Source organism: Coenobita brevimanus, chromosome 29 (genome assembly GCF_032717465.1).
Source record: "Coenobita brevimanus isolate Jiangsu-jjx chromosome 29, ASM3271746v2, whole genome shotgun sequence".
Lineage (NCBI taxonomy): Eukaryota > Metazoa > Arthropoda > Malacostraca > Decapoda > Coenobitidae > Coenobita > Coenobita brevimanus.
The window spans coordinates 20319495-20346864 of record NC_136982.1 but is presented as its reverse complement, the minus strand read 5'-3'; the positions used below and the strand labels follow the sequence as shown (position 1 = coordinate 20346864).

General features: G+C 40.0%; 1 protein-coding gene across 1 annotated transcript in view; it reads right to left on the bottom strand.

Annotated features, from left to right (window-relative positions):
- The window catches only part of LOC145394982 (cell adhesion molecule 3-like), a 414549-nt gene that overhangs the window by 77913 nt on the left and 309266 nt on the right, over positions 1 to 27370 (bottom strand). Inside the window, exon 5 of the mRNA XM_080268731.1 lies at positions 4111 to 4273. Coding sequence (XP_080124857.1) covers positions 4111 to 4273 — 163 coding nt within the window. The remainder of the gene's footprint in view (positions 1 to 4110; positions 4274 to 27370) is intronic.

Sequence of the window (27370 nt, the reverse complement as noted above, 5' to 3'; positions counted from 1 at the left end):
GGAGAATCACTATCTCCAGTGAAGGCATCCAGGGCGGATTGTATTTCATCGTCTGAGAGACTTTACGAGCCATGTCTGACCTGGGTCACTGCTAACAGGTGAGTGACCGAGACAAGGGCGAGCGCAGGTCACAAGGGGTCCGGGACGCTGCCCGCCTGGCGGCAGGTAGGGGAGGTTTGGGTAGGTGGGCGAATCGAAAATCTCGCACGAATTTTGAAAATTGTGGAAATTATGAACCTTGCAATTGCAGGACGTTAAAGTACGTCGACGGGATTGGCAGTGACAAAACGTGAGGACGTGGAAGAACGTCGACGGGACGCTGCGGGTTAAGAGAGCTTGTCTGTAGTACTGCTTCAGAAGACATTACAACTTGTCACAGTCTTTAAACTACTACAGTTCAGTTTCTTGGAGGATGGTGTACAGTGCACCTGTGGGCATATGACAAGTTGCAGTTTGGTGAGAATACGGTTATGGTCTGTTGAGCACTTAGCACCTCTCACAGTTTGGGTTATAAAAACTCCTTTTCGATATTGCTACCTTACAATGATATAGTCAATTAAGTGCCAGTGTCTTGATCATAGGCGCACCCATGTGGTCTTGTGTTTATTCTTAAGTTGAAAGTGGTGTTGCGATGACCAGATTGTGTTCCAAGCATAAGGAAAGTAGCCTAAAGCCATTGGTGTTCATGTTCCAATACCATAGCAGCCAATAAAGCCTGACCAGAGGTGATTATCTTTTTCTACTCTGGCATTATAATCTCCAAGCAAAATGAGTTTCTCAGTATGTGGTAGTGAGCGAATGGTAACATCCAGAGAGCCATAAAAGGAATCTCTGACGGTGTCATCAGAGTCATGTTGATGCATAAACACTGATGAGTGTTGTATATTGGCCTTTAGAGAGTGGTATCCACCAAGATATCAGCCTCTCTGATATACCCGCAGATGATTCTTGGATCTTTTGTAGTATGTGCTTTAGATCTCAAAGTCAGCTGCATGGTTTCTTCATACATTGTGTTGGTATCCCCTCCAGAAATAAGTATAAGCCTATGTCTCACTGTCAGAAACTTTCCCACGACACACCACGATCTTCATGTCTTTGTGTGTCGCTGCATGTCGTCATGAGTAACGAGGTGTGACTTAGCAATGATGTAGTGCTGAAGTGGAGAACATGGCCATTCTTTGCAGTTCTTGGCGTGCTACGACAATTTTTGGAATGTTCAAAGAGTCAGAGTGGATGCCGAGAAGGAGAAGAACGGGACATGTCGTGATGGTAACGACATTTGTCTTAGCTGTGACATAGCGTGTCTTAGCTTGTCGTAGGTTGTCGTAGCTTGTCGTAGGTAACACTTGACTTCTAAAGAATGTTCAGTCTTTGAATTACACTGGTTCCATATGATGAAAACAGAACCTGGTAGAAATATAAAGTGTACGAAATGCTGAACCATGCAGCACCATACTCTGAATACGTTATTCTTAAATAATGCTTAACCAAGCAGCATCATACACTGAAACCTAAACCATATTTACATTAACTAATATACGATACGTTAAAGCAAGCAAATAATTATGATACAGAGGATGTTGCAGCAGTTATTAAATGTAAGGGCCCATTCACACAATCAGTGAACCCTTGTGGTGCTTAACCCCTACACCGCTGGCATGTTTACTGATGTTTTGCGTGTGCCACGGGGTTATTCGGGCTCTGACAGACTCTCAAAAAATATTTGCCAAAAATCAGTTATTAGTCCTAGAATATTAAAATTACATATGCTTATGGCACATACCTTCAGCTTTCCCCTGGAATGTTTGTTGAGCCTTCGTCTGTTACCGTAGGACTTGTGGAGACCTCTGAAGTTGGGTAACGAAGTCTCCACTTTACACTTCCCGACAACCCGTAATATGATTACCACAGCCAGATATTAACACTATAAGCACTACTCTATGATTTTCAAGTAGTTTGGGATCCATACTCCAAAAAAAATAACACTGAGAAAGCAATGAAAATTATGAGCGCGTCTGACCGTCGCACTTGCGCTAGTTTGCTCTTGGTACTCTGTCATTTATTATTCATAAAACCCCTCACACTTTATATTTCTATTACTATATAACACTTTTATATATCTACAGTCTTTATGCATAAGTTTCCTTCAGTAGTATTAGTTTATTGTCACTGTAGGGATTCAATTTCTTTCAGTAAAATACGTAGCATTCACTTTCTCGTCCTGTATACTAGCATTGAGAGTGAATGTCGCTTTCATCTTCACTCTCATAACTCATAGTATTCAGACATGCTAGAGTGAAACTTTCACTTTCATTACTCCTAGGGTATATACTCGTATTCTTATAATACTACTCATTTACATTTCTATTTACGTTCTCTATTTTATTTACGTTATTTACATTTCTATTTTATTTACACTGTGTTATGCACTGTCACTTGAAGTAACTTATAAAACTATTTTCCATTGTTCACGTATATTTACATTCATTACTTACACTTGCTGTTTATACATTATTTACAATTCCATTTGCACTGTTTTACTCAATAGAAAGATCGTAGTCACTCTTTTATCAATTGTCAGCCCTTTACCTCTTTCCACACGAGGTTTAGTAGGGGGTAAAGGTCACAGGGCCCTTTGCGTGGGGGTGAAAAAGTCCCTGAAGTCAGCAAGAGGAAACAGACGTAACTCCACTTCGGAAGATGAGAGTAAACTGATAAGGGAGGGCCGGTTGGAGGCCTACTTAGGGGATATTCAGTACTACCAATGTTAGCTCTTGAAACAGCTATGTATAGCACTGCAATGATTGGCAGGAAATCTAGACAATACATTATAAATTAGGTAGTTCCAGGTGAATGTAAATATCACTTAGGCTTCTCCCTTCCCTCCTTATATGTATATTTATTACGAAAATAGATTATACGGCATATTTCAAGGGGAAAAAAACAGCAAAAATTAGCGAACGAGTGCACGTGAGGTGTTGTCAGGTGATAATTAGCCAATTCCAGGTGTATGGCACTCTCACTTACCTTATTTCTTTCTTGTATATATTATTTGGTATAAGAACAGGGCATAGGGCTTATTTCAATGGATGAAATCAGTGAAAAATTCCAGGGAAGATTTACTTAGCGTAGCACGGCCGGGCAGGCGAGAGGATAAGGTAATGGAGGGGGGGTAGGGAGGGGAGTCAAGAACGGGGAGAAATGGCTAAATTGTCAACAATGGATGGGAGTACAGATGAGATTAGGAGTGCTGACTAGTGTTGGACATTGGCAGTACTGGTAGATGATACAAGCCCCCACTTGGAAGCCCAGGTGAATTCAAAATAACACAGAATCACAAAAGCGACGCCCCGCGGTGCGATCCCTTGCTCCCAAGCATCACGAAAGTGACGCCCCGCGGTTAAGGGGTTAATTACGGTCCTGGGGAATGAGTGGAAAATAAATGCTCAGACAAGCATTCATCGGTAAAGTAATGGTTCGAGCATTGGTACCTGCCACCAGATTAACCTACACTGTCTGCACTGGTTAGGCAAAACCTTGTACATGTCTGGTAACATTCAAAAGCATTTCCTAAAATAACTCGTATCCCTAAATACCAGTTCACCTTATAACTGACTATAGTTATGATTCGCCTGATTAAAAGCAAATTTTTTACACATTTCTCTCGCCATCTGAATACTCTCATGCATTTTATCATTGCATTGTACGTCGGATATGGACACACAATAAGGTTGTCTTGTGGCAGGGAATTATCTTTATAGCCAATTGCCAACCTACGTAGGTAGCGGGCAGCATGTCAGCCATCCACACACTAAGCAGGGAAGGAGGTATACATGTGCAAGATGTAGCTGTTAATCCATTGATTATCATGTGCTTCATCACCATGCTCTGAAACTCCTGAGTAACATACTCCGATACCAAAGATGCTTACTGACTGTGTGGACAGGCATTTATACTAACGCTGAATACTAGTAGACCATAGCAAGTATGTACAATGACAGTAGAATCAAGTAGAGGGTAACCATATATTAAACTAACTACAACACAAGTACATATAACTACAATCTAAACTGCACACAACACACTGTATTAAACAGTATAATCACTGACACTGGATGTTGAGCGTGAGGGTGGCTGATGTCGGGTGCGGCAGTGAGGGGTGTGTGACGATACAGGCTACCGTAGCGTTGTGGTGGTCCCGCCCTGCCGCTGCTAACGTCAGGTTACTCAGGGTGCGGTACTGACCCTCCTCCTCTATCCACACCGACCGCGCCTGTGGGCGAGATGTGGTGTGCTCAGGTTAGGTTAGGTTAAACTGATTCAGGGTAGGTTAATATGAATAGTTTGTTTTGTTTTGAGCTGTTACATTTCATTACATTACATTACAATATGTTGGGTTACATTACGTTCGACTAGTTTAGGCGAGGTTAGGCTAGACTAAGCTAGATTTAATTTGGTTAGGTTAGGTTAGGTTAGATGAGGTTAGGTTTGTCTATATTAGGCTAGGTTAAGTTGGGTACCGACTCTCCTCTCGTCACACCTCACCCTGCTCTGGGGGAAGGGGGAGCTGTTTGGTTAAACATTGTGATGGATTCTGTGGTAGATGATGTAATCGTTGTAGCTACTGTTGTAAAGGAGTTACGATGCTGGTAAGGGGAAGAAGTGGTCTGCTGACCAGAGGAGGATGAGCTCGATCTTAGACCGGGTTAGTGAGCAATCTGGGGATTAGAAGTTTGCCGGTTCAGTCGAGTGCCATCTTCCACAAGATCCATTGACATGTACAGCACCAACTATAATACCAACACAAAAGTTCCAAATGAAAAAAAAAAAGAGATTCAGTGTGAATGGTGAGTCGTGACCGATGAAAGTATGTAACAGCATTAGTTATCAAAGAAAAGCATTCGGACCCGAATGCTAATCGCCCGCCAAAATATGCTGTTGGCTAACTTATATAGTAGCTACAAAAGAAATTATAAATAAAAAACTCTACAGAATTAACTCACCGTGTTTCACAAAAGTCAGTCCATATTAAAACAAGAATATAATTGCTCCAGGACCTGCAGAGAGGCTTCAGTAGGATTAAATAAAGCACTTTTACTAAAGTTGTCACTAGATGGCACCACCTCAGGTGTCAGTTGATGGCAGATTAGGATTCTCCATGTCAAATTAGCTTACATGGCACAACTCTTACTCGTGTATCTCCAAAAGCCTCCTATAAACAAATTCGCCTGAAGCAGAAGAATACTGGCCACTCATTGACTTGCTGACTTTTACCGCAGGTAAAAATGTATGGCAGCTGGCATTCGGTCGTCTTTGATCAAATTCTCAACAAAAGTTAATCAGTTCTGCACATAGACATAGTTGCTGTTTCCTGAAGGTTTGGTGAAAATTCGTCCACAAATTTTCGAGATATTTTGACAACAGGTATACACACACGCACACACACACACACACACACACACACACACACACACACACACACACACATTGAGGAGGCACCAAGGAGAGCAGACGCGGCCTGACAGCGCTCCATACTGAGCCAGCACGGCCAGTGGCATTACCTAAATTAGTATCTTTATATGAATCAAGCTCTGTACCAGGTTAGACTAAATGGTTTTCTATTATCGAAAAAAAATATATATATAAGTTTAAACAAGACTTGTTCAAACAGAAAAGAGAACCGAGTACCGAAAGAATGCGCTCAATCAGCTGATTGTTTGTTTAGACTACAACTGCTCCAGGGAATGTAAGTACTCTGTGCTTTTAGTATTGCAAATTGGCCACATACTTTAGTAAAGCAAATTTGGAGAAGAAAAGGGATAAAGGTAGAAAGCAGGATGATGATTTCTACCAACAACTGCTTGAAATGGAGACTCACAATAAACTGGTAGAGCATGTACACTGACTGAAGATGGCTTTTCAGAATGGGATTGATGAAATAAAGAAGCAGATGCACTTGCAAAAGGAAGAAATAGAAAAACTAGGAAGGGAGGTCAACAAGAAAGACACAACCATATGTGAACTAACAGTGGAAGTGAGTACACTTAGGAAGAAAATGAGTGAAATGGCAAGTACAGTAGTCAACCACGAGAGTATTATGGAAGAGTTCAAAAATGATACAGAGACAATTAGGCAAGTAAGCAGTCTGATAGACCAGAGCAGTGATATTGAAGAGAAGATAACACAGGTGAATGAAGCTGTGCAAAGCTACAAAAATGATGTAGAAACCACGTACAGTATACTGAAATGGTGAAAGTAAAGAAAGACTTAGAAACAAGGGTGGAAGAAAAAATCATTAAAAAGGAAGTCAAAAGAATAATCCAAAACAATCCAAAGTTAGTCAGAGATTCAGTAGATATCAACAAATCTATAGTAATCACTGATATAGAAGAGGAAGAAGTAAAAAACAAGATCTCAAGAGACAAAAAGGAGATGGCAAATGTAATGAGCTTATTGAAAGAAGTATCAGAGGAAATCTGTAGTAAAGACATAGAGGAATACAAAAGGTTAGGGAAATACAAGAAAAGCAAGTCAATACATCTAAAGGTAACCTTCCAGAGTCTAAACACCGTGGAGGAGATACTAAAACATGCAAAGAATCTTATGGAAAAAGAGGAGTTCAAAAATGTATGGATAAAAAGATGCCTATCACAAGAGGAACTGGAATTACTGAAAGAGAAGAGGGAGGAAGCAAAAACAAAAAATGAGGGAAGATCAGAAGAGAACACATTTTTTTTTTTTTTTTTTTACAAAGTAATAGGATTGCAGGTACGAAAGTGGTACATAAACAGGAGGGAATAAAAAGAAGGAAGGTAGCAGAACCATGTCATGACAAGTATATAAACAAGATGATTAAGTTGATGTACTCAAATGTGGATGGAATGGTATCTAAATTATTAGAGATGAATAATTATGTCAGAGAAAATGAACCATATATAATACGCCTAACTGAAACCAAATTAATACCAAGGATATCAAATGACATACTAAACTTAGAGGAATATAATATATGGAGAAGAGATAGGAACTTAAAAAAAGGAAGAGGAATTATAGTATTAACTAAGAAAAATCTAAAAGTCAAAGAAATAGAACTAGATATACCCTTACAAGTAGAACTGATTCCAGTAGAGATCAACACATCTGAAGGGAAAGTAATTGTAGCCAATTTGTACATGCCACCCAGATCAAACACATGGGAAAGAGCCGAATATGAGGACCTGACAGAGAGTACAATTCAGAGTTTAAGAGCATTACTACATAAAATGGAAGAGAAATGGGAAAGAATTATACTAACTGGAGATTTTAATACAAATATAAATTGGAATACTCTAGATATAATAAGCCAAGAAAGCTGTTGGGACCAAAAGCTCCTGGATCTCGTACAAGAGTTTTTCCTAAGGCAACATGTGAGGGAAACCACCAGAAAAAGAGGACTCGATGTACCTTCAATGCTAGATCTCATATTTACTAGGCAAGAAAATGATATTGACAGTTTAATATATCACTCTCCACTCGGAAAATGCGACCATGGAGTACTAAATTGCAACTTCAGGATAGCATATGACATAGTTAACAGCAATAGTTACAAAAAGAGACTAAACTATAATAAGGGAAATTATCATGACCTAAAGAAATATTTCTTAGAAATACCCCCTGGGGGTAGGGTTTTTTGTCAAGAATACTCCCCCAGTATCCCTGCTTGTCGTAAAAGGTGACTAAAAGGGTTGACGGAGGGTTAGTGCCCCTCCCCAGAAAACAACTAACTAAAAAAACAAACAATAAGCCTCCGACAAGGACTGACCAAACGATGACGACCAAGGACCGGACAAAGGACATGGTAATTGGAACTTGGAATGTAAGGGGAGCGAATGATGAGGTGAAAGAGAGAGAGATTGTCCAGGTGCTTGAAGGTGCGAAAGTGGATGTATGTGGAATAACTGAAACAAAATGGAGAGGAGAAAGTGTGAGAGAATGGGAGTATGGATGGGGTATATGTGCAGGAGTAGGTGAGAATGAGAGGGCAAAGGAAGGAGTATGTATAGTTGTGAGTAAAAGATGGAAGTGGAGCATAAGACAGTATGGATCAGTTGGGTCAAGGTTTGTGTGGGTAAAGTTGAAAGTTGGAATACAAATGTGGGCGATTGTGTGTGTGTGTATGCGCCAACGCAAGATCGTGCTAGAAGAGTGAGAGAAGAGTTCTGGACAAATGTAGAAATGTGCATGGAAAAGTTTGGAAGGAATGAGAGAGTGTTTTTGATTGGTAATATGAATGGTAATGTTGGGAATGTGAAGGTGGATGGAATAGTTGGTGAGTGGGGTGTGCCTGCTGAGATAGATGAGAATGGGAGTGCGTTAGTAGACATTTGTGCTGGGAGGGGGTTGGTGATAGCCAATACCCTCTTCAGGCATAAAATGATCCACAGGTATACATGGCGAGTGATGAAAAGGGTGGGTGGTGAACTGAATGAAAGGAAGGCAATACTTGATTATGTGTGTGTGGATGAAAGGATGCGAAGATGTGTAATGGATGCAAGAGTTTATACAGGTTGGGGGAGTGGACTTTCTGACCACTACTTGGTGGTGGCCAGAATTAGAATTCAAGTAAGATGGAGGAATAGAAGAAGGGAAAGACGAGAGGAAGGAGTAGTTGCAAGGAGAGTGGAAAGGTTAAAAGAGGATGAGAAAAAGGCAGAGTATAAGAGAGAAGTGGAGGAACGATTGGGCAAATATGAATTGAAGCAGATGGGAGACGCGGAAGGTGTGTGTAGGATATTTACAGAAGAAATATGTGCAGCATGTGATGTGGTGTGTGGAAGGAAGAGAAGACGGAGGGGGATGCAAGGAACAACGTGGTGGACTGAAGAGGTGAAACAGGCTGAGGCACAAAAGAAGAAAGCATACAATGAATGGATGAGAAATAGGGGCGTGGAAGAAGTTGAGAGGCGGAAGAGAGAGTTATATGTAGAAAGAAAGAGAGAGGTGAAAAGATTAGTAAGAGAGAGTAAGAAGACAGTGGATGAGAAATTTGGAAGGAATTTGAGTGTAAAGTGGAGGGACTGTAAGAAAATGTTCTGGACGGAGGTGAAAAGAGTAAGACAGGGTGGAAGTGAAGTTAGCATGGGAGTGAAAGATAAAAATGGTAGATTACTAGTGGAGAAGGGAGAAAAAGTGAGCAGATGGAGAGAACACTTTAAGGAATTGTTGAACGTAGAGGATGGAAGTAATGCGAGTATAAGTGGCTGGGGAATGGCTGGGAGAAGGAGGGAGGTGAGAAGAGAATAAGAAATCAGTAGGATAGAAGTTGTGGAAGCAATGAAGAAAGTTAAATAGGGGAAAGCCCCAGGAATTGATGGAGTGTGTGGTGAAATGCTGAAGCATGGGGGAGAGATAGTAGTAGAATGGATGTGGAAGATGTGCAGATTGGCCTGGGAGGAAGGTAGAGTCCCGGAGGATTGGAAGTCAGGTATAATTATTCCCTTTTACAAAGGAAAAAGGGAGAAAGAAGTGTGTGGTAATCATAGGGGCATTTGTCTTCTTAATATAATAGGAAAAGTGTATGGTAGGATACTTATTGACAGAGTTAGAGAAAGAACAGAGAAATTAGTTGGAGAAAAACAGGGAGGCTTTAGGAAGGGAAGAGGTTGTGTAGATCAGATATTCATTCTTAGATCTTTAGTGGAAAAGTTTCTAGAGAAGGGAAAGAAGTTGTATGCGGCTTTCATGGATTTGGAGAAAGCATGTGACACGGTGGATAGACAAGGATTGTGGAAAGTGTTAAGAATATATGGAGTAGATGGGAAGTTGTTGAATGCTGTGAAGAGTATGTACGATGGTGCAAAGGCTGCAGTGCGTGTGGATGGTGAACTAAGTGAATTTTTCTCTTTGAAAGTTGGTTTGAAACAGGGATGTGTCATGTCTCCATGGTTGTTCAATCTGTACATGGATGGGGTAATAAAAGAGGTACAAGGTAGGGTAGTGGATGTTGGAGTGGCCCTGGTGAGAGAGGATAGTGTTTGGAAACTCCCTGTACTGTTGTTTGCAGATGATACTGTGTTGTTGAGTGAAGACGAAGGGGAGCTGCAAGGCTTGGTGGATGAGAGACTGTGTAAGAAACGGAATCTAAAGGTGAATGTAGGGAAGAGTAAAGTGATGGTGTTTGAGAGAGGTGAAGTCAGTGAATGTACAGCTAGGTTGGATGGTGAGGAATTGGAAAATGTGAGTACGTTTATGTACTTGGGTAGTGTGATGAGTAAGGATGGAGGTTTGGAGGGTGAAGTGCTTGAAAGGGTACAGCAGGGAAGAAAGGTTGCTGGTTCTTTGAAAGCAGTGATAAGAAACAGGGAAGTGAGCATGGAAGTGAAAAAGTTACTACATGACAGAATTGTGATACCAACTCTAACGTACGGAAGTAAAGCTTGGACGTTGTTGGAAGGACACACGTCAAGAGTGAGAGCAGTGGAAATGAGTTATTTAAGAGGAGCCCGTGGAGTCACATGGAGAGACAGGCTAACGAGTGAGGATATATAGCAGCGTTGTGGTGTTGATGTGGATGTGATATGAAGCGTTATGAGGAACACACTGAGGTGGTTTGGCCATGTGGAGAGGATGGAGGGTGAAAGACTGACGAAGAGAGTGTATGTGAGTGAGGTGGAGGGGGAAAGAGGGAGGGGGAGGCCGAGGATAAGATGGAGGGGTGGGGTGGAGAGGTATATGAGAGAGGGGGGTGTGAGTTGGGAGCAGGGCAGTGAAATGGCGGGGGACAGGGCGATTTGGAAGCGATTTGTTTGTGGCCACCCTAAACGGGATTGAGGCGTCTGGCAATTGATAGATAGATAGATAGATAGCTTAGAGGACAAGATTTAAATGCTGCATATAAAAAATTCTGTGAATTTTATGAAATAGGAGTCCAGAAGTACATCTGACAGCACCAAGAAGCAGAAAAGAAAAGAAAGAAATGGTTCAATACAGAATGTAAAAATTCAAAAGAAAGAAGAGATTTGTTGTGGAATAGATACAGAAGACACAATAGTGAAAGGGCATATAATAATTACAAACAGGCAAGAAACGATTATACAAGAATAAGGAGTGAAGCCCAAAAACAGTTTGAGGAGGATATCATAATTAAAAGTAGTGATCAACCGAAGCTATTTTACAGCTACATCAGAAGCAAAACCAAAGTAAAAGATAAAATACAATCCATTACGGACGAGGGAATCACCTATACACAAGAGAAAGATATTTGTGAAGCACTAAATAATAATTTCCAATTAGTTTTTACAGAAGAAAAAAATTTTGAGAGGGACTATGTGGAACAAGCATGCCCACACATACTACCAGATATACAAATATCAGAAAAAGAAATACACGAGGAGTTAAGCAAATTAGACAGAGAAAAAGCAAATGGTCGTGATGAAATTTCATGTTGGGTGCTACGAGAATGTGCAAAGGAGTTAAGTAAACCATTATTTTTAATTTTCAAGAAATCCTTCAGTCAGGGTAAACTACCTGATATTTGGAAGAAAGCAAATATTGCCCCCTTATTCAAGAAAGGGAATAGACAAAATCCACTCAACTACCGACCAGTATCACTGACCAGTGTTGTAATCAAGGTATTAGAAAAGCTTATATGAAAAGCTTGGGTAAATCATCTAGAAGAACACAATATAATAAGAGAAAGACAGTTTGGTTTCAGAAAAGGAAAATCATGTGTTACTAATCTGTTGAGCTACTATAATAGATTAACAGACACAATACAGGAAAGAGAAGGATGGGTGGACAGTATCTATTTAGATTTCAAGAAAGCACTTGACACTGTACCACACCAAAGACTTTTATGGAAATTGTACGATCAAAGAGGAATTCGAGCCAAACTGTTTTGTTGGATGCAAGATTTTCTTATAAAAAGAGAAATGAGAACAGTACTAAGGGGAAACTACTCATCATGGAAAGAAGTGACTAGTGGAGTACCACAGGGTTCAGTGATGGCACCAATCATGTTTTTAGTGTATATAAATGATATAGATAGTAACACTGAAAATGAGAGCTATCTAAATATGTTTGCAGATGATGCAAAAATACAAAGGAGAATTACTAACACAGACTCTTGTAAAGAGCTACAAGAAGAATTAAATAAACTTCATGAATGGAGTAATACATGGCAAATGAAATTCAATGTGGACAAGTGTCATGTAATCAAGTTTGGTAAAAGTGGAAAAAGACCCGATTGGGATTATACGTTAGGAAATAAAACCCTACACACATCAGAAAGAGAGAAGGACCTAGGTGTGATTATGAATAACAGGCTATCTCCGGCTGACCACATGAGTGAGAAGGTACGGAACATGTATACACTGTTTGCAAATATGAGAATAGCATTCACATATATAAATGACGACATGCTAAGAAAGATAATAACATCATTCATCAGACCAACCCTGGAGTATGCATCAGTAGTCTGGAGTCCTCATCTAAAAAACACATAGACAAGATTGAAAAAGTTCAAAGGGCCGCTACAAGATGGATACCAAGCTTAAGGGATCTAAGCTATGAAGAAAGACTAAATAAACTGAATCTACCAACACTACAGGAGAGAAGGAAAAGAGGTGACATGATAATGCTATATAAATGCATATCAGGGAAGGAGAAAATAGACAAATGATTACTTAACATATGGGGAAGCATTAGCAAGAGGACACTGCAAAAAACTGCATAAGAAGAGAGGTGATAAAGACGTAAGGAAATTCAGTTTCCCAAACAAAGCAATTGATCAGTGGAATGCACTACCGAATGAAATAGTGTGTGCTAAAACAATTCACAAATTTAAGGATATGTAAGATAAATATGGTTTAAGACACGGGACAGTACGAGCTTGACTCATTCCTGTAAAGATACAATTAGGTAAGAACAATTACCTAAGAACACACACACACACACACACCAGAGGGATTCAAACTAGGCGGATGTGTGACACCGGCGCTCCGTACCAAATAATCACGGCCAGTGGCATTACCTAATTAGTATCTTTGTATGAGTCAAGCTCAGTACCAGGTTAGACTAAATGATTGTTCATTATTACAAGGAAAATAAAAATAAGTTTAAACATGACTTGTTCAAACAGGAAATAGAACCAAGACGAAAGAATACGCTGAGTCATCTCTGAGGTTTGTTTAGACTACAACAACACGGAGATTGTAAGTACATGCTTTGCACTTTAAGTATTGCAAAATGGATACATACTTCAGTAAAACAAATTTGGAAAAGAAAAGGGATAAAGGTAAAAAGCAAAATGATGATTTCTACCAAGAACTGGTTGAAGTAGAGATTCACAATAGACTGGTTGAACATGTAAACAAACTAGAAATGGCTTTCAAAAATGAAATTGATGAAATAAAGAAGCAGATGCACTTGCAAAAGGAAGAAATAGAAAAACTAGGAAGGGAGGCCAATAAGAAAGACACAACCATCAGTGAACTAACAGTGGAATTGAGTACACTTAGGAAGAAAATGAGTGAAATGGCAAGTACAGTAGTCAATCACGAGAGTGTTATGGAAGAGTTCAAAAATGACACAGAGACAATTAGGCAAGTTAGCAGTCTTATTGACCAGAGCAGTGATATTGAGGAGAAGATAACACAAGTGAATGAAGCTGTGCAAAGCTACAAAAATGATGTAGAAACCACGTATGCTGAAATGGTGAAAGTAAAGAAAGACTTAGAAACAAGGGTGGAGGAAAAAAGCATTAAAAAGGAGGTGAAAAGAATAATCCAAAACAATCCAAAGTTAGTCAGAGATTCAGCAGAGATAAACAAATCAATAGTAATCACTGGTATAGAAGAGGAAGAAGTTAAAAACAAGATCACAAGAGACAAAAAGGAGATGGCAAATGTAATGAGCTTACTGAAAGAAGTATCAGAGGAAATCTGTAGTAAAGACATAGAGGAACACAAAAGGTTAGGGAAATACGAGAAAAGCAAGACAAGACCTCTAAAGGTGACTTTCCAGAATGTAAACACAGTGGAAGAGATACTAAAAAATGCAAAGAATCTTAAGGAAAAAGAGGAGTTCAAAAATGTATGGATAAAAAGATGCCTAACACAAGAGGAACTGGAATTACTGAAAGAGAAAAGGGAGGAAGCAAAAACAAAAAATGAGGGAAGATCAGAAGAGGCGAAGAAGAATTTTTTTTACAAAGTAATAGGATTGCAGGTAAGAAAGTGGTACACAAACAGGATGGAAGAAAAAGGAGGAAGGTAGTAGAACCATGTCATGACAAGTATATAAACAAGATGATAAAGTTGATGTACTCAAATGTGGATGGAATGGTATCTAAATTACTAGAGTTGAATGATTATGTCAGAGAAAATGAACCACAAATAATATGCCAAACTGAAACAAAATTAACACCAAGGATATCAAATGACATACTAAACTTACAGGAAAACAATATATGGAGAAGAGACAGATATTTAAAAAAAGGAGGAGGAATTATAATATTAACTAAGAAAAATCTAAAAGTCAAGGAAATAAAACTAGATATACCATCACAAGTAGAACTGATTGCAGTAGAGAGCGACACATCTGAAGGAAAAGTAATTGTTGCCAATTTGTACATGCCACCCAGATCAAACACATGGGAAAGAGACGAATATGAGGACCTGGCAGAGAGTACAATTCAGAGTTTGAGAGCATTGCTACATAAAATGGAAGAGAAATCGGAAAGAATTATACTAACTGGGGACTTAAATACAAATATAAATTGGAATACTCTAGATATAAATAGCCAAGAAAGCTGTTCGGACCAAAAGCTCCTGGATCTCGTACAAGAGTTTTTCTTAATGCAACATGTGAGGGAAACCACCAGAAAAAGAGGACTTGATGTACCTTCAGTGCTAGATCTAATATTTACAAGGCAAGAAAATGATGTTGACAGTTTAATATATCACCCTCCACTCGGGAAAAGCGATCATGCAGTACTAAATTATAACTACAGGATAGCATATGGCACAGTAAACAGCAATGATAGTTACAAAAAGAGCCTAAACTATAAAAAGGGAAATTATCAAGACCTAAATAAGTATTTCTTCGAAGTTGATTGGGAAAATGAGCTTAGAGGACAAGATTTAAATGCTGTATATAAAAAATTTTGTGAATTTTATGAAATAGGAGTCCAGAAGTACATCCCACAGCACAAAGAAGCAGATAAGAAAATACAGAAATGGTTCAATACAGAATGTAAAAAATCAAAAGAAAGAAGAGATTCGTTGTGGAATAGATACAGAAGACACAATAGTGAAAGGGCGTATAATAATTACAAACAGGCAAGAAACGATTGTATAAGAATAAGGAGAGAAGCCAAAAAACAGTTTGAGAAGGATATAATAAATAAAAGTAGTGATCAACCAAAGCTGTTTTACAGCTATATCAGAAGCAAAACTAAAGTAAAAGATATAATACAATCCATTACGGACGAGAGAATCACTTATACATAAGAGAAAGATATTTGCGAAGCACTAAATAAGAATTTCTAATTAGTTTTTACAGAAGAAAAAAATTTTGAGAAGGACTATGTGGAACACACATGTCCACACATACTACCAGATATACAAATAGTAGAAAAAGTAATACAGGAGGAGTTAAGTAGATTAGACAGAGGAAAAGCAAGTGGTCCTGATGAAATTTCATGTTCGGTATTACGAGAATGTGCAAAGGAGTTAAGTAAACCATTATTTTTAATTTTCAAGAAATCCTTGAATCAAGGTAAACTACCTGATATTTGGAAAAAAGCAAATATTGTCCCCTGATTCAAGAAAGGAAATAGACAAAATCCACTCAACTACCGACCAGTATCACTGACCAGTGTTGTAAGGAAGGTATTAGGAAAACTTATAAGAAAAGCTTGGGTAAACCATCTAGAAGAACACAGTATGATAACAGAAAGACAGTTTGGTTTCAGAAAAGGAAAATCATGTGTTACTAATCTGTTGCGCTACTATGACAGAGTAACAAACACAATACAGGAAAGGGAAGGATGGGTGGACAGTATCTATTTAGATTTCAAGAAAGCTTTTGACACAGTACCACACCAAAGACTTTTATGGAAACTGTACCATCAAGGAGGAATTCGAGGCAAACTGTTTTGTTGGATGCAAGACTTTCTCATAAAAAGAGAAATGAGGACAGTACTAAGAGGAAACTACTCATCATGGAAAGAAGTGACTAGTGGAGTACCACAGGGTTCAGTGCTGGCACCAATCATGTTTATAGTGTATATAAATGATATAAACAGTAACACTGGAAATGAGAGCTATCTGAATATGTTTGCAGATGATGCAGAAATACAAAGGAGAATTACTAACACAGACTCTTGTAAAGAGCTACAAGAAGAATTAAATAAACTTCATGAATGGAGTAGTACATGGCAAATGGAATTCAATGTGGACAAGTGTCATGTAATCAAGTTTGGTAAAAGTGGAAAAAGACTTGATTGGGATTATAAGTTAGGAAATAAAACCCTATACACATCAGAAAGAGAGAAAGACCTAGGTGTGATTATCAATATCAGACTATCTCCGGCTGACCACATCAGTGAGAAGGTACGGAACATGTATATACTGCTTGCAAATATGAGAATAGCATTCACATACATAAATGAAGACATGCTAAGAAGGATAATAACATCATTCATTAGACCAACCCTGGAATATGCATCAGTAGTCTGGAGTCCTCATCTCAAAAAGCATATAGACAAGATTGAAAAAGTTTAAAGGGCCGCTACAAGATGGATACCAAGCTTAAGGGACCTAAGCTACGAAGAGAGACTAAATAAACTGAAGCTACCAACACTACAGGAGAGAAGGAAAAGAGGTGACATGATAATGCTATATAAATGCATATCAGGAAAGGAGAAAATAGACATAAATGATTACTTAACATATGGAGAAGCATCAGAAAGAGAACACTGCAAAAAACTGCATAAGAAGAGAGGTGATAAAGACGTAAGGAAATTCAGTTTCCCACACAGAGCAATTGATCAGTGGAATGCACTACCAAATGGAATAGTGTGTGCCAAAACAATTCACAAATTTAAGGTGTTTTACAAAGACTTAAGTAACCATGTCACTACTAGAAGTTCTTTGGAAACAAAATAAAATTGTCTGATTAAAATGAGAAAAAAGTGATGGTAGTGAAGGGGCTAAGTCATGTACTGTAAGCATTGCAGGTTAAGCGATTATTGTTTACCATTTACAAAACGCACTAACCCTAGCCTCCGCAAGATACTAAAACATTTCAGCAATAACCTACACTAACTCGCAGCAACAAAAATACAGAAACTCAATTATATAGTCTGATTTTGAATTGAGGTCCCCATCCTCACCGTTATTGTTAAATCCAAGCCTATCTGACTGTTCAACAGGCAGACTGCAGGCAGAAGATGCCATCTCCTACAGTCTACCATCCTCCCTCGAGAGGACAGGAAAGATGACGTATGTAAATGGACAACACGGCCACTCAGCTATTTTGGTACCACCGCGGCAAGGCGTCCCTCACCAGCACCAATATGCCGTGAACTGTTCAAAAAGGTGATTTATACCCACATATGCATCTTCTTAGCCAGATTTTCAGTTGCAGGTATAATGTCCATATATATACTACACAATACAAGTACAATAATGCTAGTGCATTTCTAGTATTTACGAGTAGCATTAGGACTCATAAATACTGTACTCTCTCTCTCTCTCTCTCTCTCTCTCTCTCTCTCTGCAATGGAGGGACTCGTGGCCTGAGAACAACAGTGTTTAATATAAACTGTTCTTGTTTGTCCTGCATTATTAACCGCCGCGTGCCAGCTATTTTTAGCCCTATGGGTCACCCCAGTGCCGGCCATTTTTCAACCTTTTTTTTTGTGGCTAAAATGATAGATTTTGATCTGGAAACAACGAATTTCGACATTAAAATGCTCACTGAGGCTCGGAAATGAGTTATATTGAGTCCTGCATACTCATGTACAGGTATAGCTGCTCTCTCACGCTCACCACGTACATGAGAGAAAGCCGTTTTCTGTGTAAGGTATACTCAGGTATTTATGCTGGGAAGATATAGCAATGTTCAGTACACTTTTCTGATTACTTATTACTTCAGCATCTATCACAATTTGCGTGTCTTTCTCAACGTGAATGCATTATCTTACACTTACTTGAAGATAGGTACAACCTGACTTCATTACGTACAGTCCTGGCACTTACAAGAAGGTATTTACAACTTGACTTCACTATATAGTCCTTACACTTACAAGAAAATATTTACAACTTACACTTACATGAAAATATTTACAAAATGCCTTCACTATGTACAGCACTTGGTGAGGCACACAGGCAGAGTGAGGCAGAGCGAGAGTGAGGGGGGAAGCAAGTGAGTGTATGGCCTTGACAGCCTGGGGGATGGTAGAGGAACAGTTACCTTACATGCCTGCCAATTTTTACCCACGAATCTTGAAAAATGAGGGTCACAGTGAAGGTTTTTATTTTAAACCTTTTTAAAATGGCACTGGCACTGGCCGCGGAATTATGTCAGACCGTTTTAAAACGGCACTGGCACGCGGTGGGTTAAATCATGTGTGTGTATGTGTGTGTGTCCGACTCTAGCCACAGACTTAGCACATCGTTCCTTGAGGCCCAGGAGTTCTCTTATGTGCCACACACTTTTGTACGGCACCCCTTCAGCGCTAATAGTCACTGTCCATATTGACATATGCTAGGACTTCCTCATTCAGGACTGGTTTATTTGTAATAGCAGGGCTGATGTTATGACATGCGAGTCAGTCTTTTAAATGATCAATGTAGATTATTCCAATGAAAATAAAAAAATTAAACTGATTCCCTCCAAAGTCAGGGACTCAACTCGTCTTTCTTCCGACCCCAGACCTCTTCTCATATCACTCCACACCTACCAATGTACAGGACGTCCCCCAGTCAGTTCATCAACACCCCCATCATCAACATTATGATCATTACTACTACTGCTTCTACTACTGTTACTGCTAATAGTAAAATTGGTACTACTACTACTACTACTACTACTACTACTACAACTATTGCTACTACTACTACTACTACTACTACTATCAAGAACTCCACTTTCTGTGGAGTTTTTGATATTGTGGATATTCTTTTTTTTGGGGAGGGGAGGGACGATTTAGAAGGCTGGCATTCCAAGACCGTTAGAGACAGAGACTTCAAATTTTCAGGTGTGATGTATCTTGGTTGCAGGATTCTTTTGGCATAATTTTCTTTTTTCCCCTAGCATTAGCATCCTCTGTGTTATTGATTAAATTTTTCCCCTCCTGCGCAGCAATAACTACGGAATCGATTGCTTTGGAAATATTCTGGTATGTAGTTGTCAGCATATACTAGTGCACCTGGGAATTGATATTGAGATCCAACAAACACTCTTTGAGATATTGAGGAAAATCAAAATGACCACCTCATGCCTGAAAGTGCTAAATCGGAAAATATTAGGCCGATTTTGACCAAACTCTGTGGAAATGTAGTGGGGCATGAGAGAACATGATTTGCATAATAAGAATGACCTTGACCTTGACCTTAAGGTCACAGGCCAAAATCCGTCTAAAATTTTGAGTCATACCAAAAGTCCCTTAATCTTAGATCTACAATGATAAAAGTATTTTCACCTGAAATGTGAGGTTCTTTAAAGACTGCTTCGGCAATTTCAGAATTCTACTTATAATAATAATAATAATAATAATTACTATTATTATTATTATTATTATTATTATTATCATTATTGTTATTATTATTATTATTAACGATGTTTTTGTTGATTTTATTTTGTTTTCTTATTATTGTTATTATTATTATTATCATTATTATTATTATTATTATTATTATTATTGGTGTTATTATCATCATCACCATCATCATCACCATCATCATCATCATCTCATCATCATCATCATCATCATCATCATCATCTTACCCTTAGGCTATCACCATTCCCCTCATCGTCAGTTAACATAGTTCATTCAAGGGGTTTGGCAGTACCAAAAATTAAATAAATAAATAACAGGGTAAAGTTGCCCGCCCTAATGTTCGTAACGTTGGGGTAATAGCAACCTCAGAGATAACTCCCACTGACCTTATTTATTTACATTATTTTCTTATAATATCTGAAGTCAGTAAACCAAGACTATAACTGTAAATAGTACTGGATATGGCACTACAATATTCTGGAACTTCGGAAAATAGGCAGGAATTTTCAAATGTCTTATTTTACACTGAAAATTAACACCTCAAAGAATTATTCAACAGAAATAATGTACCAAAACATTGTGAAATTAAATCAAATTTACTGATTGTTACGCAGTAAGATAATTATCAGTAATCGATTGTGAGTTTTTTCGAAATAAAAGTTTTATCCGGCTAAAAGAAAAGAAAACACTTTAGAGAAACTTTAGATATTTTTTTTATGTGAGTAAGAAGGAACCAAATGCAACAAGCCCGCAAACAATTCCTTCCAATAAAAAAACAAAAAACAAAAGTGAGCCAAATTCAAGATCAGTTCATTTCGAGATGCCTGGACACACTGCGTTTGAAAGACTGGAGATCATAGGAAGTAGGAAATACAGACTGAGGGAGACAGTTCCAGAGATGACCTGTTGCAAAATGAAGGACTGGGAGTAACGGTTAACTCTTGCATTAGCGATCTGGACAGAAAAGGGATGAGAGTTTGTTCCTAGACAGGTGCTACGCGTCCGTTGTAGAGGTGGAGGGATACAAGCAGAAAGTTCAGAGGAGCAGTGACCATGGAAGTAGCGAGAGAAAAGAGATAAAGAGGCAACAGTGTGGCAAAGAGACAGAGGTTGAAGGAAGCCAGTAAAAGGAGGAGAGTTAATGAGACGAAAAGCCTTTGACTCCACCCTATTGAGAAGAGCTGCATGTGGGGAGCCTCCCCACACATGAGAGTTGTACACTACACAGGGGCGAATAAAACCCGTATATAAAGTCAACAACTGAGCAGGGGTAAAGAAGGTATGGAGTTGCTTACCACACCTAATCTCTTGGAAGATGATTTTACAAGAGATGTAATATGATCTTTCCAATATAGATCCCGAGTGTATGAAACCCCAAGCATGTTCAAGGATGATGCAGGCTTGAGCTGGATATTATTAAACATTAGCGGGTACTCCTGTGGAAGATTCTGTAGGGCCCATAGGTGTAAAAACAGAGTCTTTGATGCATTAAAAACAACAGGATTATTTTTACCCTATTAGAGATACGAACAAAGTCAGACGTTATGTGTGCCATAGCCTCATCCCTTGTTTACTGAAGTAACTGCTGGGATGGACATTGTGGGGACTGACTGGAAAGGGGAAGGGAGGAATCATCAGTGTACGAGTGGACAGAATTAGATGTACAGCTTAGAAGATCATTGATGAATAAAAGGAAGAGAGTTGGTGATAGGACAGAGCCCTGAGGAACACCATTGTTGATAGATCTAGGAGAAGAACGATGGCCATCCACAACAGCGGCTATAGAATGACCAGAAAGGAAGCTGTAGATGAAGGCACAGATAGAAGGATAGAAACCGTAAGAGGGCAGTTTGGAAATTAAAGATTTATGCCAGACTCGATCGAAAGCCTTTGAGATGTCAAGTGCAATGGCAAAGCTTTTGCCAAAGTCCCGGAAGGAGGATGACCGGGAGTCTGAAAGGTAGACGATAAGATTGCCAGTGAGGCATTCCTGACGGAACCCATACTGATGATCAGAAATAAAGTTGTGATAGAAAACATGCTGTAAAATTTTTCTGTTAAGAATAGACTTGAAAACTTTTGAGACACAGGATGTTAAAGCAATTGGACGATAGTTAGAGGGTTGGGAATTGTCACCCTTGTTTGGGACTAGCTGAATGAGAACAAACTTCCAGCAAGAGGGAAAGGTACAAGTTACAAAGGTGAAGGAGTTTCCCAAGGCAGGGTGTAAGCAAAGAAGCACAGTTCTTGAGGACAACAAGAGGGACCCCAATAGGCCCATATGCCTTGTTAGTATTGAGGCCAGTGATGGCAGAAAATACATCAGCTGAAGAAATTTTAATGGCAGCATGAGGAAGTCAGAGGGAGAAAGTGATGGAGGTACAGCACCAGAATCGTCTAAGGTGGAATTGAAAGAGAAAGTCTAAGCAAAGAGATCTGCTTTATCAGTAGAAGAAATTGCTACAGAGCCATCAGAGTAGCAAAGAGGAGGGAAGGATGATGAGGTAAAGTTACCAGAAAGGTTTTTGGCAAGGTGCCAGAAGGAGTGGGATGAATTCGAGTTGGAGAGTTGAGAGCATTTAGTACGGATGAAATAATTTTTAGCAGAGCAAAGAACAGACTTACCATGATTCTGGGCAGATACATAAAAAAGATGTGATTCAGAGGGGGATTGGCTTTGGTACCTTTTATAGGCCCTCTCCTTGTTGCAGACAGCATTAGAACAAGCATGATGAAACCAAGGCTTTCTTGCATTAGTCAAGGATACTAGAAAGGAATGTATGCTTCCATGCCCGAAAGAATAACCTCCGTAATGCGCAAGGCACACTCAGATGGCTCCCGGCCACGGAAGCAATAATCATTCCAGGGAAAATCAAAGAAATACTGCTTGAGGGCCTCCCAATCCGCAGCTTCAAAGTGCCACAGTCGACGTTTCTTTGGAGGGTCCGCAGGTCGTACCAGAGCGATAGGACAGGTTAAGGTGATAAGGTTGTGATCAGGGGAGCCCAGCGGAGAGGAAAGATTAACAGTGTAAGCAGAAGGATTAGTTGTAAGGAAGAGGTCAAGTATGTTGGAGCTCTCTCCAAGGCAGTCAGGGATACGGGTGGGGTGCTGAACAAGCTGCTCTATGTCATTAAGGATAGAAATGATGTTGGCTTGCTCACCAGGTGGATCAGTGAAAGGAGAGGAGAGCCAAAGGTGTGGTGAACATTGAAAAGAGAAATGGATAGAATGTGTTCCATCAGGACCATTGTAGAAGTAAGACAGTTAAAGAAAATTTTTGATAGGCAGTAGAATTAGGGAATAAGTAAACAGCACAGACATATTTAGTCAGAGAATGACAGGACAGCCGAAGCCAGAGAGTAGAGAATTCAGAAGAATCAAGTTCAGGAACACGAGAGCAAGATAAGTCGTTGTGTACATTTACACAACAGCCACCTTTGGCTTTGAAATGAGTATGGAGAAAGTAGGAGGAAACAGAAAAGGGTTTGCTGTCAGTTGCCTTAGACAGCTGAGTCTCAGTAAGGAAGAGAAGGTGAGGTTTAGAGGAGGAGAGGTGATGTTCAACAGAGAGAATGTTAGAGGAAAGGCTGCGAATGTTGCAGAAATGAAGAAGTTAATCAGACACTGGTTCCAGGCAGCTCTTAGAGTCGTCACCGGGAGAGGGACGGATGGTGGGGGCATTTATGGCCCCTCCCCTGGGGACCCGAGCTCCGAGGCATCATTAATATGCGCCATTTTAATTTTTCATTTTTGAAAAGGATGTGTAGCATGTACTGTGCATGTAGTTTGGTGTTGACAGAGAAACATGTATTAGAGAGCATGCTGACCTACTCTCTGTGTTACTGAAACACTGAAAAAGTTCATCAAAAGGGGATGGTCAGGAACGAGTCCCGAAGGCTGATGAAATGGGAGCTCCAGCTCTCCCTGTCATCAGCTTTCCACCCACCTTGGGAGTACTGCCCTATTCGACTGGTGCTACAGTCTACTCCTCATTTACCCTTGGCGTCTTATAATGACTGTTTCCACGTCGCAGTGAGGACAGATTTCTATTATCTTTTTTGGTGAAGATTTTACTGCAGGTACACCCGTTTTTCCATACCTCCAATGGACCTTGACCACACTAACAGCAGGGGGTTTGCGCTCGTTTTGCTGGCTCCGATCCCCTATAACATATCGCCATGCTGAAAAGAATCGTGAAGATCGTCCTAAACTCTTTCAACCAAAGAAATTTCTTGACTCCTTCAATATGATGATCATTTCTACCTGGTTCGCAAAACGCTAGGTAAGTGGCAGCATCGAGAGCTTATCCATTACTGTTGGATAAAACTGAAATATTATCACTATAATCAAACGTTCTAACGCCATGGCAATGGTGTTGATTTTCTCGTCATGGAATGATCACAATCGAGCACATAATTTCTGTCTGTCTGTCTGTCTCTGTCTGTCTGTCTCCGTCTGTCCGTCTCTGTCTGTCTGTCTGTCTGTCTCTCTCTCTCTCTCTCTCTCTCTCTCTCTCTCTCTCTCTCTCTCTCTCTCTCTCTCTCTCTCTCTCTCTCTCTCTCTCTCTCTACATCATATAGTTTCTAGAAGCTTCAACATGCTTCCATGCATCGGACTTGGTCACCTAATGGTGACTCTCCACGCTGCTCGATCACTGACAGCCTCCCTTTTCAGTCCTTTATTCTTGAGGTCACATTCTATACCTCCTCCCAGGTCTTCTTCGGTCTGCCTCTCGCAACCCTACCCGCGATTTTCACACTGCTCATTTTCAGCACCCAACTGTCATCCTCCATCCTCTGCACATCCCCAAACCATCTCAATCTACCCATCCTCATCATAACACCAATACACTCCAGTCCCATCCTTCTCTAAACTCTTTAATCGTAGTCTTAGCTTCCCAGACCTTGCACTCAAGGACGCACTACACAGCCATCTAATCGTCACTTTTCGGTACGTTTGGGCGTATTAATATCCTCTTCCTTTACTTCCCAGGTCGCACTGTAATACAGCATTGCACTCTCAAGACATGCCGCAAAGATCGCTGAGCACGGAGGAGGAGCCCTCTCAATGTCAAGGGGGGTAACATCTCCCTGAACTTCCTCCAACCACTCATAGCCCCACCTCCAGCACATAACATGTTCCCCAAATAGCAAATCTCTTCCATACACTCAAGAGACTTACCAGCAAGATGAATCCCTTCATACCTGACTATCTCTACATGCTCTCCCCGACACACCGCACACTCGAAGCCAGCATTATCTTGCAGTCTACCTCTAATACCACAAAAATTCTTATGCACTGCCTTTTCACAAACACTGCACACGATGGAACTGCGTCCCATATTCATGTGACAAACCGCACTTGTCTACCCTCCCTCTGCATTGACAGTACCGCCACCAGCCCTAGACATCATGGCTTCTGTTTCAGCCGTGCATACTCTCAAATTCTCGTGCTCCACTCAGCCCCTCCACTTCATAAATCTTTCCTCCACCTCCCTTTTATTCTCGGCAATCAACACCACTGTCAGCAGTATACAACGTCTCCCATGGGAGTCCACGATATTATATATATATATATATATATATATATATATATATATATATATATATATATATATATATATATATATATATATATATGTACACAGTAGAGAGAGAGAGAGAGAGAGAGAGACGTCCACTATCCAGTCACTGGATGTAGTGCTACCCAGGGATACCTTCAGGTACTTTTACAGTGACTGACAATTTACATGGTTTCCAGCAACCCAGGAAACCAATTATTGCGCTGATTGGCAACCTTCTAACCAAATGACGCCTTGTGGTCTGAGACACTCCAACAGGTAGGGGCCCGTAAGGCAGTAGGTTACATCCTTGGGATGATCATACTTAAATGCTCACATAATACCACTCATTAGGATGCCGCAACTGAGTAGCCCAGCAATAGGTCTACATTCTTAATGAGGCATAAAAGGATAGGATGATAGATAAACAGATACTCTCATGGCTCATCTCCAACCTTTAGCGCATTCCACCCACTTTATTCTCTCAAGCAGTGGCGTAGCCATTCCGGGGGCAGGGGGGGGGGCAATTTGCCCCCCTAAGAAAATTTGGGGGAAATGCTGAATGGGATTTTTGGCATAGTTTTTGTATGACAATTCAGTTTTCCTAATTTTACTACTTGTATATTAAACAATATTATCTATTTCCAAAAATATTTGTTTGGGACCAATAATTTCCTTTGAAATTGAAAGCTAGACTAAATATTATAAAATCATTAAGAAAAAATAACCAGTTACAACTTAACAATTTCTCCTATCACCTTGGATTATGTGGTTAATATAAGAGCTCTAATGATGTTTTGTACTTGAATCCCCATGAGGTGTAAAAATGGCCTTCCTGTCCCCTCAGCCACATCCTCTCACCCTGTAGCCAGCTGCAGACAAACACTGCACAGTTATTGTTACAAACAACTGAAACAATCAGAATTTTTGAAGACTACATGAAGCCATTTTCATCACCTCAGACTACATTTTAGAAGGTAAGCAGATATAAATATGTGTGCCAGGGGCCTCGTTTGGGTGGGGGACAGGGGGACGTGCCTCCCCCCCCCCACACACACACACTTTTTGGAACCTGTAGGACATAGTATCTTTTGCCCCCCCTACTTTTCCAGATGAAAATTTTCAAAATAAATAGCTTTTAGCCACTTTTCTCTCTTTTTTTCCCTAATAGAAAAATCCTTTCTATACAGTACAATGCAGTTCAGGTGATATGAAAATCATTCCCTGCTGAGAGGGGGGCAGGTCGAGTGGTCACCTGAGTCAAGGATTAAGAGAGGTTAATCCCACCAGATGTATTTACTTAGGTCAGTTTTGACGTATGCACCATCCCTGATGCCTGAGCCAATGAGAATCAAACTAAAAGAAGTAGTGGAAAACAAAATTTCTATTGGCTACCGCCACAGTAGTAGTAAAAAACGGAATACCAGACTGGGGTTGGGTGCGGCAGCGAATTTTGATTTATACATATGTGCTAAGTGGAGAGAGAGAGAGAGAGAGAGAGAGAGAGAGAGAGAGAGAGAGAGAGAGAGAGAGAACCGCAAAGGAAAATAGAAAAAAAGCGATAGTATCACGAAAGTGGGAAAGTGTGTGTGTTAGGGATCTCGAGTTTTCATTGGCCCATCCATTTCGCCGTTTTTCTTCCAGCATCCAATCAAAATACAGGGTTTATTTCCGTATATAAACAGATAGTATGGACGCCATTGCCCCTCGTATGGTAGGTGCTGTGCCGATATGTGGTATATTTCATCATAATTTTTTCACAGCAAATTAGCTGTACTTCCTACGAAATTAATATCTGTACTTCCTTATATGTGCAAAAAGATAGAGGCAGCAGGTAAATGATGCGCTAAGGGTACGACAGTAATAATGTGAATCTATTACTGATGACATAAAGCACCAAATCTAGGAAAATTTGTGGTGACAGATATCTCGGGGAAATATTCCAAGTGTTTGCCACCCCCCCCCGGCAAAAATTCTGGATACGCCCCTGCTCTCACGCCCATTTCTTTACACCCCCGAGAGTTTTATTCATTCATCAGTAT